Raw genomic sequence first — 14,807 nt, forward strand, 5'->3', positions numbered from 1 at the left:
CTGTTTTGTTTCCAGAGTGCCTTGAAAGCTTCAGATGACAAGTGCCTGCATAAAGGGTTTCTGTTATTCTGTAGGGAATGAGCAATTAGAACAGGCCTCTTTAAGGTGTCAAAAATACTTTATTCTTGGATCAAAACTTTATATTGATTACAAAATGACTAACTAATTGACTGTGTTGCCAACTTTGATAGCCCGTATGTTGGCTGTTTGTTTTTTTCTGTTTTGTTGTTTTTTTTTTTTTTTAAGCGGGCAAACCCAAACCCTACAGATGAATAAGGTGAAACCTTGAATGTGCAAGTTAGACATTTTGTAGTGTTAAGCATTTTTTGTAGCAATCAGTTTCAGAAATCAAAGCAGGTAACCTCACAAAATTAATTAAATAGATGAAGATGTCTGAACTTGCAGATGATAATGTTGCCTGTAGGGGAAAAAAATGCATTTTAAAAAACCTGTTTTTTCTAATGATTTGCACAGAGTCCATGGTTCCTGTAAGCAGCAAAAGTATTTTTCTGGTAAGAATATATTCAGGGCTTTTTTGTTTTAGCTTGATAGTTAATCCAGGATTTTGAGAGCATACCATCTCTTGGCAATAAAATTCTAAATATACAGTTATCAATTTTTTAAACTCTTCCCCTACCCCAGGAGGACCAGGATGGTAGCCAAGGTGTGGGCAAGCGCAAGAGGGTGAAACTAAGCAGCACCACCAAAGGTATTTATAAAGTACTGATCTCAGTTTATCATATTTGCTTTATGTCTATCTTAAGAAATTATCTAGGGGTATTAATTCAGTTCCCAAGCACTGTAGTGCTGCATGTGACAGGTATTAAACATAGCAAAGTGTAAAAAAAGAATAGCAAGTGAAATTGTGGTAATTGGCAACTAATTTCCCTTGAGCGAGTACCACTGTCTGAGACTGTTTAACTAGTTATTTTGTCACCCTCATGTCGTAAGTTGACCTCTAAAAATTCATTCAATTTTCACTGTGTGGCTGACAAGGTTGCACTACAGCTTGGCAAGCAAGTTTTTGATGTACTTGTTCTTAACAATTTTTTTTCATTATGCTACTGTACAGTATGATTGTGTTCCCAGCCAGGCAAGAATGGTTCTTTCTGGTTCTGGTTGGTCTTTCTGTACTGCTCTATTAATGTCTAAGAAAAGATACTTGAATGAAGTCTCCTTTGAAACCACTCCATTATTTTCCCAGATTAGTCCTCTGTGCAATTTCTAGTCCAACATGAGCAGCACTTATAGTGAGATCAGTGCAAGTTTTGATTCAAGAATGAACATAGGCTAGAGTCAAGCAGCCCTATCCTGTGCTTGTTCTTGACATGTTTTGTGCTGAAAAGTGTTTAAATAATAATATTTAAACTTTAAGTATTGAATAAGGAACACTCTTGTTCGTTTGTTTTAATATCAGTATGAGGAGACTGACATAGGAAGCACAAAGAAATTGCGAGCCCTGAAAAAGAACAGTTAGGTGAAAAACAGTGGTGAAAGTTGGAATAAAATTTCTGGGAGGGCTTTAGAGTGAAGGTTTGGAACTTGAATTTGAAGTACAGGCATTCGTGAAGTCAGTAAAAAGGAATGAAGGTGTTGTGAGGAGTATGGCAAAATAAGATTGATCGTTTCTAGTGGTTTCAGATTGAAGGAAAAAGATTGGGAAGCTGGAAGAGCAGAGAACTAAATGTTTTGGCAATGGTATTGTTAAGCGGTGACCTTGCAAATGACGTGTGAAAGATTGTGGCAGACAATAATGATTTGGAAGAGGTGGTAGTTCTGGAGAAATGCAGGAAACTTACAGACGTCCAAGGAAGGCTCTTTTACTTGAATTTTGGAAGCTGTTAGGTTGTCTAAAAGATGAGAGTCAGGCAATGCAAGAAAAAAACTGGTTTTCTGATACATAATAACTAATTATGGGAAATAGTTAGGGAGGAAGCTCAGGTTGAGAAGCTGCCAGATCTGAAAACCAGTATCGGCAGTGGCATTTCAGGAAAAGTGTTACTTTAATTCAACATTTCATTTCCCCCCAGGATTGTAGTCTTCCCCCTCTGAGGCATCCCAACATGGACTGTGCTCATGATGTTGATAGCTCCTATTATCAGCCCCAGAGGAGGGAGTCTGCCAGTGGGGGAAGGGTAAGTATCTGTTTTTATGAAATATTGAATAGTTTTCTGAAGTTTTCAGTATTCATATTTTATGTCCAATAGGGTATAAAATAAGAGTATGAAAAGAAAATTTTAGAAAACTGAGTATTGAATAAAAACAGATTTACCTTTTCCATATGAGCAGACTCCCTGTCCCATCCTTGGTCTTTAGTGGTACTGTCTTCCTAGGGGGTTATTTATATACTGGAGATACCTTGGAATGCTAAGACTCATATTTCAGAGAGATGTTTACAACAGTCTATGGGGTCTTTCGTGGCGCTAAGAGAGAGTAAAAGGTTTCTTTAAAGAAAATACAGGTTTTATGCTGAAGTTCACTGATACTGGTATGGGACTGAGTATTGAGAAAATTTTTATTTTTACCCTGTTTTGAAACCTGCATCCTGCATCCATCTGAAATACCTGATGTTTAAGACAATTTTAAACCCACAGGCACTATATATATATATTTTTTTTTTAATTTGTTGAAAGAAATTTAAAATCATGTGGTGCTTTTCACGAGAGTGGGAACATTCGTTCCAGTGTTCTTGACAAATTTTCCAAGTTGGGTAAGAGCATTCTGCCTACTTAAATTCTATAGCAGGTATAAGTGGATATGTATTCTTCCGTCCCTGCCTGAAACTGCATTTTAAAGAATTTGATAGGTGCTATTCAGCTGTGATACGTGTCAGAGAAAGCTGCACATTAGTGACAGGTAACATGTTACGTCGCTTATCTTCATGCCTGGTGTTCTCGCTCAGGAGCATTTGGCATGTACCTAAGCCTGTGCTGTCTGTTGTGTGGACAGAGGACGTCAGTCTGCATGGCTACCAACTTTCATGGGCAGTAAAATCACACATGCAATTTCTTAACAAGAGATGAGGAAGAGACCATAAATGATCATCATATGTTTGCTGCAGTAGGTGATGTGTAATACTTTACAAAATATTTTAATATTAAAATAACTCTGTGGAGCTAAATTTTTATTTCAATGCTTGTAGAATATATCGAAGAAAACAGTCTTGTCTTTGTATGGCTTGCTAAAGTCTTGAGGAGATCCCTAAAATTTAAATTATTCATTATTTCTCATGATCTTTTGCAATTCCTGAGATGTTTTTGGGCTGATTCGTCACTTGGCTGGGGAACTCTGGCCTTTGGTCAGGGTGGAAAAAGGAGGTAGCTCCTGCTTAGGAAAAGCACAAATGGCTATCCTGCTTAGGATAGGCACAAAGCTATCCAGGGCAGTTCCTAAAGCTGCCATATTTCAGTGAAGAGGTGACATCTTCAAGGCCAGAAGATGTTCAGCTTAAGTGTTTTTGAATCTGTGCTGATGGGAACGCTTCATAGAATCCCATTGGAATATTGGATTGGTGGGGGCTGTGAATATCCTCAGGTCTAGTTGATTTCTAGGTATAAAGGAGCATTATTATTATTTTATTTAGTCCTTGTATGTTACAGGAGTGAACCATGCCTGTTGTAGTTTTAAATCATAAATAATTAACCTCTTGAAGAATGATGATAAAGAGTCTTTATATTTTAGTAGTTTTTTTTAAATGGGGTTAATATGATTTTTGCTCTGTCAAGCCATAGCTTCATGAACAGTTCATTCTAGCAGAGGTCAGTTTGTGCAGCTTTGCAATCACAAAACTGATCTGCTTGAAAATGCAGCTGACAGAATGGAAAGATTGCTTGATTCCTACATAGGTGCCCTGCAGGGATGTACTGTCAGCATGAGTAAGAGGGCAGAGTGAATGGCCAGGAATTGAATGGAGAGATGAGACTGGCTCTTCTGGTACCATCAGGAGCTAGTGCCTGCATATCTGATTATGGTAACTTTTGTGTTAAAAACCCCAACCAATCAACAACCAACCAACTAACCAAAAGCTTTGCTGTTGATCCATCAGTACATATATCGCTTTAGAAATAACTGATACGTGATTGCTTCTATTTAGCTTGTTTAGAGCTTTGTAAACAGAATGTAAGTGTTCTTAGGTGACTGAACTCATTACTTAATCATAAATTGTATTTTGTTGTTTTGCTATTTTAACTTCAGCTAGGTAGTAGTCTACATTAAATGTTTCCCTTGAAACACATGTCTGTGTAAATATTGTGCTGCGATTCATTACAATCAGTGGAGCTACTACAGTGAGGTGGTATGATTCAGTGCAGTCAATGAAGACTGGGCTCTGTGGTAGAATTGTAATGAAAACTTCCTTTGACTTTTCTGGGAGGTCCTTTTTATAGTCACAGACTTTGACACTGTGCAGTGTTGGCTATGTTAATTTTCCCAGTGTTTCTGAAAAATTATTTACGGACCACACTAAGATGTTCTTAAATTTTTGTTAATGAATTTTATATGACAGTGCAGTTGCACTATCATTAGTTTTAATAATTATTACATTACACATCCCCTCCTCCAACCTTTTATGCAGATCAATCTATCATGGATGTTTTGAAGCATAAATGTTTTCTAGAAGAATTATTATTTTGGACAATAAAATATGAGTTTCCACAGAAGATGGTGACTTTCTTACTCAACATGCTGCCAGATCAAGATTATAAGGTACTTGTCTTATCTCATTCAAACTTAAATGTCTCTTCTTATTCACATACTTAGTGTGTATTATGCCTTGTATGAGACCATATATGTTTATATTTGAAAAACGAGCAGAAAAATAATGCAGATCTTTTACCTTGTTTTGAGTATCTGGTTAGAAGGTCTAAAGCATCTCTCTTTGAAGAGAGATGTGGATAATTCTGGAGCACTGGTATTATTGTTCTCATGGTTTGCTTTTTTCCTTTTTGGCTGTTAGTGTGTATTTGCTCGTGTTGAATTTTGTTTTGTTTTATTTTACTTTGTAAATTTTTTTTTTAGCAGTTAAGAGGTGTGGATCAGCAGTACACGATTCTGTGTGTGGTATGACTGGTAAATAATTGCAGTGACTTCATTCCTGTTGTAACTGTTGTAGTAGGCAGTGTTTTCTCCATATAGGCCATTACAGTGTGAGTGTTCTTGCTGCAGTTGTGCCCTAGGTGATTTTGGCAGCTTTCCAGCTGCTTCCTTACAGGGTTTTGCAGTTGTCCATACTGAGTGTCTCCTGGCCTGAAGTCATGGAGAAGTCATTTTCCTGTTTTAAATCTTGGTGTGCAGCCAGGTTTGGTTGTTTGTTCTACATGTTCGAAGATGAAGTATACATAGCAATCAGGCTTCACATTTTGCTCTGATCATGTCATGCCTTTGAGCCATGCAAATATTTTGGACCTTCTCAATCCCTGCTGGGAGGCAAAGATGAAGAAATCCTGAAGTCCAGACGTGTAGATTTCTGCAAGAATGTCTGTTTATAATGGGACAGCCATGTATTTGTGCTCCCTTAAAACCTTGCTGTATCAAAGCAAAGGTTATGAAGATAACTTACAAGGAAGAAAAAGATAAGATACGGACTTTTGGCAATACTTTGTTCGTGTCAAGACAGCATTTTGGTTGAGGATGCCCGCGTAGATTCATCTTGGTCTCGGATTCAGCTAACACATGAGGAGACATGAGGACTTTTTGACTGATGATCCCTTGCCATGAAGCTTGAATTCTTCTTGATGTTTAGAGACTCACGTGGACATCCAGTTCTCCTGATCCATTGCCAGCTAAACTGCTACCTGTAAAAACATCCAACTGCTAGCAGCATGTGGAGGAATCTGGTAAGTGTTGCTATGTTTACCTTTTTTACTATACCATGTAAACAACAACTTTTAATGATCATGGGATCTTCTTTGATAACAAGCCACAGTCTTGAGTGGTTTGCTTCACTGTGTTCATAATCTTTCTTCACTATGTACTCAGAATTGAGACCATGGTATATTTTGTTTCTCTACTGGCTGCCACATTTATCTGGAAATACTCCATCTTCCACCTACCAATACTCTGTGTTCAGACAAAAGGATTATTTAAACATTCCTTTTTTTGTTACCAATTTCATATTAGGTTTGATTAAACAGTTAATCCCTATGTACAAACTTTATTACTAGCACAAATCCTAAGTATTCAAAATCTTCTGGAATTTGTTTATTCTAATTGCTGTGATTGTCTAAAAGGTATTTTTCAGTTGTAAGGAAACTCAGAGCAGGAAAAGTATCACACAGCAATACTAGGGAGGCAGTAACACTATTTTTTCCCAAGTACTTTTGCTTTGTTGCAAAACTGTGTTGATGATGCATGAATTTTAGATGTGTCTATGAGGATTTGACTAATTTACAAGGAATGGCTCTGCTTTTTACATGTGTACAGAGAGAATATACCATTTGGGGATGAATTAGAAGAATGTTTTATCTTTCCATATAGGTTTTATGAAGGAGAAGCTTGTTTGCAGTTTAGTCGTGTTGCATCCTCAAACTTCCCTTTAGGATTCCCAGTATCAAAAAGAGATATTGAAAGGGTTGGGTTAAAACCCTGGGTTAACTAACGCCTCCCCCTCCTTTTCCATATGAGAGAGACAGCACAACAAAGTGTGGTCTTTGCCTTACAGGATTTGTGCCTGAGGCATCCCTTCCAGCGCACTCTGACATTTGAAGCTTGGAAGACTTACAAGTGAAGAACACCGAAGAGAAATTTACCCACGCTTCCCAGAAATTAGAGGTGTTATGGTGCGGACCAGGTTTCTGCCAAAGGAAAACCAAAAGCCCAGAGGAATTGGACTGACCTTCCCATGACCAAGGAGAAGGCAGAGAAGGGGTTGGCATAAAGAGGAAGCTGATGGAAGAGTGTAAATCATTCAAGAAGAGAGCCATGCTGAAGTCTGGAATACTGGAAGTAGAGAAATGCAAAAGCATCTGGTAGAGATAATGAATGAACAAACATAATTATCAGAAATGCTGTGCCTCGTCAGGATCTGTCATAGTGAACATTGAGGCAGTTATTACAGAAATAGGACTTCCCTAACACCTGGATATGCTGTTCTACAAATTCTGTAGAACACTTTTTCTATTGGAAACTTAATTTTAGTACAGCTTTCACTTGGCAGAACTATCTTTTTCTTTGCATTGAAAACATAAACAAGGGAGATGCAAGTTTTGACTGAAACATGGGGTTGATGTTAGGCTCCTAAAAGTTCTGGGATTGTTGTGTGGCCACCAAGAGGAAAGGCCAGATGAAAAAGTTAACTTTGTTTTTGCATAGGCTAGAAATTTAGAAGCTGCGTAAGGTCATAGAAAGGAAGTCAGTGAAGGTAATTAAATACACAGAAAACATGTCTGCCTTAGGAAGCAACTCCTTGCATATGGTTGGAAGCTGAGTAAGTATTTGGAAAGATGTATTGTATCAATATCTGCATTTAAGATATAAATAAAGTATACTTTTCTTACTAGCAGCATCAGTATACTAACTTCTTAAAATATCAGGTGTGTCAGTTGTGTCTGAGGCTTAATATTAGTAGTGTGTCTTCATGCCATTGGCAGTCATTAAAGTCATATCAAGCTTTAATTTAAAGGAAATTATATGATAGGTTATTCTGCCTTGGAATACCAGAATGGTGCTCTATTAACTCTGCACAAGTATTGCAAATGCATTGTTCTGAAAAGCCTTTAGCTGAAAACAATTACAATTGTGCTGGGTGCTGCATGTAGAAGACTCTTTCAATTATTACACAGGTTTCCATCATTGTGAATCAGCTAAAGGAAAGCAGCCAGTTTTAAGCAGTGTTGTAGTGTTTCCTGCATTAACATCTCTGTACCTGCCCTTATCCATTTTTTTTTGCATGAGCAACTTTATTTTTGAGGATGTTTGCTGGAAGAAGCAATCTTTGTGCCCAGCAGCAACGTTGTGGCATTATAGTATTTTTGGAATATTTTCTGAATGAGAATAACATGGTAGTGCTATTTAAAATATATGGGAGCACTGAGTCTGAGGCAGGTAAAATGAAGTAGTAATTTGTACACAGTTTGGTGAAAACACAGCTGCCTGAGGGTGGTTTTAAAATTTCTAATTTTATGCTTAAGAAAGGTTAATACTTCCAGAAGGAATAGACAGGGCATTTTAGACTTTGAGCTGAACATTTTCATCACTACACAGCTCATATTATCTCTTCTTATTAAGCCAAGGAAGTCCAGATGGTGTTAATCCAGAACTTGAAAACACTTCTCACTTAGTACTTTAAAGCTGGCAGACATGCCCACATGTATATGCAGTGCAGAAGGTTGGTTTACAATGCAATTTGAGGCTAATGGAGTGGGACAAGAAATTGTACTAAGATTTATATGTATATGTATTGATACATTTAAATACCAATCTGGTTTAAAACAAAACTCGAACAGTTGTGTGAAGAATAGCAAAGCTTGCTAATGACTTTAATTACTTAGGAGAAAGTGCTAAAGATTCAGTAAAAAAATACGAGATGTTATGATAGCAGATGAAATTCAGTGTTGAAATGTCATCCTTGACAGATGAATGAAAACCTTACTTATAGGATCATAGAGTCATAGAATGGTTTGGGTTAGAAGGGACCTTAAAGATCATCTGGTTCCACCCCCCTGCCATGGGCAGGGACACCTTCCACCAGACCAGGTTGCTCAAAGCCCCATCCAGCCCGGCCTTGAACACTGCCAGGGAGGGGGCAGCCACAGCTTCTCTGGGCAACCTCTTCCAGGGCCTCACCACCCTCACAGTAAAGAACTTCTTCCTAATGTCTAATCTAAATCTCCTCTCTTTCAGTTTGAAACTGTTACCCCTTCTCCTATCACCACACTCCCTGATCAAGAGCCCCTCCCCACCTTTTCTGTAGGCTGCCTTTAAGTACTGGAAGGCTGCTATAATGTCTCCCTGGAGCCTTCTCTTCTCCAGGCTGAACAACCCCAACCTCTCAGCCTGTCCTCACAGAGGAGGTGCTCCAGCTCCATGGTCATCTTCATGGCCCTCCTCTGGGCACATTTGAGCAGGTCTGTGTTTTTCTCGTGCTGGGCCCCCAGAGCTGAACGTAGTACTGCAGGTGAGGTCTCACCAGAGCGGAGTACAGGGGGTATCCCCTCCCTATGTAGATGAGTCCAAGTGATAAGTTAAGGCAGCTGTATTAGCCACCACTAATCTCATTGTTCATAGTGTATCATTTTGGAACATTAGTCCCTGTTTTAGGATGTAAAAAATTTAGGATAAATTCATTATTAGAATTTTACTGCTTTCACAGTATTCTGAGACCATATATTCCTTGTTTCAACGTTTCTGTTTGGTTTTGTTTTAGTGTGGAAAGTACAGAATGAGAAGATTAGATTTTGGTATAAGGTAATAAAATTGGGGTCATAAGTTACCCCTCTCTACAGATAGATAGGTCTTTTCATGTGGACCGTTTCTAGAAGCTAGACATGGGATAGTTAGACCATCAATTTTGTTTTATCATGGCAACTGGTGTTTCCTAGGATATTCTGTTTGTACTTTCGTAAGGGAATATTTTAAAATGAAAGAAAGCTGTAATTTTTGTATGGTGCTTGTTAACATAAAAATTTCTTTATAATTTGCAGATTGCTTTTACCAAAACTTTTGTTCAGCATTATGCTTTTATTATGAAAACACTGAAGAAAAGCCATGAATCAGACACAATGTCTAATAGAATCGTGCATATCAGCGTTCAGTTGTTCAGCAATGAAGAACTAGCACGCCAAGTAACAGAAGAATGTCAGCTGCTGGATATTATGGTCACTGTTCTGTTATACATGATGGAAAGTTGCCTTATTAAAAGTGAATTGCAAGGTAGGTTGATTTGCTTGTTTGTTTATTTGTTTCTATGGATAATAAATTGATTATAGAGGAAATTTAATCTCTGTCTTTGGTAATCAATCCACCCCCCAACTGCTTCCCAAAAATGCACAGGATCTAGCAATATACGGTAGAGGCTGAGTCTCAAACTGTAAAGATGGTTATCAAAAGTGATACTGATGTTTTATCCTTTGGTTTGTAGGGTTTTCTTTTGTAGGAATGTTTTATGGTTTATAATAGAGAGTATTATCTTGCAGGTGCTTAATTTGTTGGGTAAAGTGCATAAACACTATTTGTGAAGCTCATTTGAATGAGGAAAGTATATATGCAAATTGAGACCTGTATTAATTTAATAATTCAATGTATTTCACAAGCTATTTGAAGTATTTTAAATTGTTTTAATTTTTCTCACCTGTGTTTGCCTTAATAAAACTTGATATAATTAGAGGAGAATGATTTAATACTTTGTAAATATAATCATTTGATCAAGCTTTTGGTTGACAGTGGCAATTTGAATTTGAACTAGTGTACACAGTGTAGCTTTATTAGTGAAAACAGCTGTCCTGTTTCTATCCTCGTTTTACCTGTCCTTATCTGAAAATGGTGGCACAGTGAATCTTGCTGACTTCTGTTTTTCACGCTTTCATGTACCTAACAGACTGCAGACCTCTCTCTTTATCTTAATTTGGATTTGAAAATACTCTCTAGGTAGGCTGACTGCTGCTGCCAAATAAGTGCCATTAACTTCTGCATGAAATTGTAATTTTTCTTGTCTGCAGTATCCTTTGTCTCCAAGTGTACTCTGTATAGCCTAATACAGAATGACTGTACTGAAATGGGAAATCCTCAGTCATCCAGCTATAAAGAGTGCCCTCATTCAGCTACATTTCAACATGAGATGTTTTTCTGTGCCCTACATAGATTGCTTTACAGTATTCAAAGAAAAATGTTGAATCTTTCTCTTCAACAACAGTGACTTTTGCTAAACTAATACCCTATTGGTGGAATGTAATTTAAAACTACTTTTAAGTAGTTGTTTTTTCTTGTTGGTCAGTATGGGATGTTGCTAGCATGGTGGTAAGGTTCTGCAATAGATCAGAGTTTGCAGCCAAACAGAAAAAGGCTGTGACTGTGATTAGACATTCTCTGAAGAAACTTCCTGGAAATTAATTATGTAAGCTGGAGCTGGTAAGTTAAATAACACAAGATTTGTGAGAAAAGTCTTACCCCTGGAGCAGCTATCCCAAGACATGAAGTTACCTGTTTTCCCCAGCCCCAGTGATTTGTCTTAGCTAAGACTCCATCATGGAATGTCTGGTGCTTTTCAATGTTTTCACAACACCTCATCCTCACTGCGTTATGTATGAGAGGTTGGGCATACTGTAAATTGACAGAAAAAATTTAACAAAATGCTTTATTGATTTTTTTTTTCTCTCATATTCCATTGGCCTTCTTTTGCAGTTCTGTGGGCTTGTATCTTGCGTTTAGTTCAAGGTATCTCTTAGGATGCTGGAAATAGTGAGAAGTCTGTTAGAAGTCTGTGCTGGTGAGATAAATTCTGTTTGTGCAGTTAGTGCAAACAAATAGGTCGTTTAGTATCTGAATGAGACAAAGTTTACAAATCCAGGCAGTGGATGGATGGAGAAAACATGCTGGAGAGGAGCAAGGAGAACATGGAGCGGGAGTTGTATCTGCTAAGGCATGTTTAGTTTGCATTGCGCTCAGATCCTAATTGTCTTTTCAACAGCTGACACCTGTTAAAAGTATACGGTTCATTAAGGGTGTTTGTGGCTGCCAAGTGACAACCTGTGTTCCTGAAACAGAGTTGACCTAGATGCTGATGCCAACTTTGAAAGTGCTTATAGTTCAGCTTACCTCTTTCATGCATGGCGTGAAAGGATAAGGAGGTGAAATGGGGGTGCAGATGATAAAACTGTCTCCTAGGAAGACTTATGTCCCTGAGCTTTTAGAGAATTTTTTTTCCTCTCTATCAGCACTTCCTCCTACTGAAGTTTTCTTGGGAGAAGAATTTATACCCTAAGGAAAAGGTTTTGGTAGTGGTTTATCCTTAAAAAAAAACAAACCAAAACAAAACAACTAGAAATCTTTTCCTTTGACTGACCTTACATTAACCCTGTCTTGTAGACTACTCTGAATAGGAGGCAATGCCACTGCCAATTTGAAGTAACTCTGGATTTGTCTAGTCTGTACTGGGGCAGAGAATCAGCAACGTGTAACTGTTGGCTCTTTGCAAAGTCCTTCAGCAGGTTCAGACAGAGCCAGCTGAGATGTTACCCTGTTCTTGCATAGGCTGTGCAAGCACATGGGAACCAGGCAGCTGAGCAACAAGACCTAGTTTCCTTTCTTCGCAGATGTACCAGATAACAAGAGAGAGATTAAAGAGTATTTGATCAACTGTGGCAGAGAAGTTTGAGAAGCTCTGCAGAGCACTTCTGGCTTCCTGTTCCTTCCAGTGCTTCAGTGTGGTAGATAGGAGTCACTCTTAAGAAATGGAGCTCTATATTACTCTCATGGTAACAAGAAGGTATCTGTTCATAGTTCTGTGCAACTCAAGCAGCGTATTTTTCAGGATTCAATCTGGTTGATTTTTTTGACTGTGCTGTGTTCTTGGGAAGTAAAACTTGTCAAGATCAAAATATTGTACAACTTCAAATTAGAAAACCTGTTGACATAACAGGCAAGAGAGTTTTTGGTTTTTTTTTCCTGGTACCAATAAACAAACAACCTCAGAGTAAGAAGAAAAGTATTTTCTTCAGTAGTTCTCACAAAGGGGAGGAAAAAAGCTTACGTATATACCAAACGGAACAACTGCAGATAGAGATGTGCCTCATCAGATGGAGATTGGAGTCTCTTAGTAACAGTGTCTTTTTGGCTGTGGCACACTGATTATGACCCTTTCACTGTGTAAAGGGTAGTTAACTGCAAGGGTCCTTCAGTGCATTTGAACTGGACAAGAGCAACCCCCAAAGCTGATCATCAGATACAAGATTTTCTTTCTTTTGTTTGCTTGAAATAGAATAGCAACTGACAGATGGGTGCTGGAATCATGAATCCAGGACCAACTCTACTTCCCTTCTGGTCTTTCCAAGAGTCCCTCTTATGAAAATCAAATAAAGAGATTATTTGACGGCTGTACAGGATGTACTTCTGTGATTTGGGGAGGAGACTTCTCCCCCCCTCACAGTTTCTTCGCCACTTCTTTTGGGAACCTTCTCCTGCCCTAGTCCTAATTTTTGTTTTTACATTATTTTGTAAGTTTATTTAAAAATTACAAGAAGAAGAAAAAAAAGTACTTTTTTTTCTTTTTTTCTTTTTTAAATATAGATGAAGAAAATAGTTTACATGTTGTGGTGAATTGTGGGGAAGCATTATTGAAGAATAACACTTACTGGCCCCTGGTTAGTGATTTTATAAACATACTTTCACACCAAAGTGTGGCAAAGAAATTTTTGGAAGATCATGGTCTTTTGGTAACATGGATGAATTTTGTATCGTTCTTTCAAGGTATGTGATTTTTATAATCAGTGCTAATCCAATGATGTTAATACAGCTTGATGTTTGCAGTAGCAAAATCCTTACACTGCTGTATGTAAATATTTAATTCTTTAGTATTCTCATAAGTCTATTCCTTGAAGGGAACAATATATTCTAGAAAACAGGCAGATTTGAAAAATCATCAAATGGATCTTTATTTTGTGTGGACTAATTAAAGAGCAATTACATCACACTTGACTGATCTTCATGGTGCCAGAATTCTCAGGTTGTACTTAAAAGTACAAATCATAACTTGTGCTAGAAGTGTTTTGCTGGTGAAGTTCTAAATTTAAATGTGGGATAAATTAATCTGGTAAATCTGGATCTTTTTCTAAGTGTTGCTGTGAAGAAACTTTTCTATTATTAAAAAAAAATATTTTAAAATAGTGATGTTTTTGATACTGATAAATGTTCTGCCTAGAAAGAGAATCAGGTATTTTCCATACAAATTTTCTCATTGACTAAGTGATGGTCAAAGTAGAAGGGCTGCTGTACATGTTAACATCATGGCAACAGCAAGGACTGCAGTTACTAGCCAATCTAGAGCTGTTGCTCTTTTCCGGTCTATTTCTGTTCAAACTTTGATGCTTGTTCTCATATGTTATCTATTACTCTGCTGCTAGATAAGACAGATTGTTACACTTGGCGTTTTTTTGTCTTAATAGGTATGTGAATGCATAACACTAAAAATACAGCATTCCACTTAGCCCTAGTTAAATATTTGGTGGTATAACTCTGCTTAAATCTTTGAAGGTATGAATTTAAATAAACGAGAATTAAACGAGCACGTGGAGTTTGAATCACAGACATACTATGCTGCCTTTGCTGCTGAGCTGGAAGCCTGTGCTCAGCCAATGTGGGGTCTTCTGTCCCACTGCAAAGTTAGGGTAAGGCTAACATTTCTTTGTTGTTATTCTTGGTTATTCATGATTTATTCTAGAGTTATCAAATCTGAAAGGTCTGTCTGTTTTGTGTTTGAAAAGACTTGGATTTTACTGTCTTTGTCTACCAAATGTGTAACTGTGATCAACTCGGATTCTGTGTATAGTGAGTATAGAATTCATGCATGTACCTAATTTATTGTCTCCAGAACTCTGACTGCAAGTTTGGGATGTGTACTGTCATTCCATATGACTGTACATATGGAATAATTTCTGATCTGATGAAGAACTTGATGAATGTCTGAGGCATTCTGCCTTTGTTCAGTGGCAAAGGAGTTGCATAAGTCATCCCTAATGTGATTATAAAGTTGATTGTGTGTGCAAATAGACACTTCATTATGATGAGGGAATAGAGTAATTTATGGGTTTGTGTTGTTTTACTGACAACCTAAGGTGAAAGCCCCTTAGGTTCTGCCATCTCATAGTCTTCTAGCTAGA

At 37.7% G+C, this 14,807-nt stretch overlaps 1 protein-coding gene across 3 annotated transcripts in view; it reads left to right on the top strand.

Annotated features, from left to right (window-relative positions):
* The window catches only part of UBR3 (ubiquitin protein ligase E3 component n-recognin 3), a 119,187-nt gene that overhangs the window by 21,490 nt on the left and 82,890 nt on the right, over nt 1–14,807 (top strand). For all 3 annotated transcript variants that reach the window (XM_086465043.1, XM_086465044.1, XM_086465045.1), the window contains exons 6-10: nt 643–709; nt 4,574–4,704; nt 9,639–9,867; nt 13,219–13,398; nt 14,182–14,315. In XM_086465043.1, coding sequence (XP_086321169.1) covers nt 643–709; nt 4,574–4,704; nt 9,639–9,867; nt 13,219–13,398; nt 14,182–14,315 — 741 coding nt within the window. The remainder of the gene's footprint in view (nt 1–642; nt 710–4,573; nt 4,705–9,638; nt 9,868–13,218; nt 13,399–14,181; nt 14,316–14,807) is intronic.

Source organism: Leptosomus discolor, chromosome 5, assembly GCF_034619465.1.
Source record: "Leptosomus discolor isolate bLepDis1 chromosome 5, bLepDis1.hap2, whole genome shotgun sequence".
NCBI classification, from domain to species: Eukaryota; Metazoa; Chordata; class Aves; order Leptosomiformes; family Leptosomidae; genus Leptosomus; species Leptosomus discolor.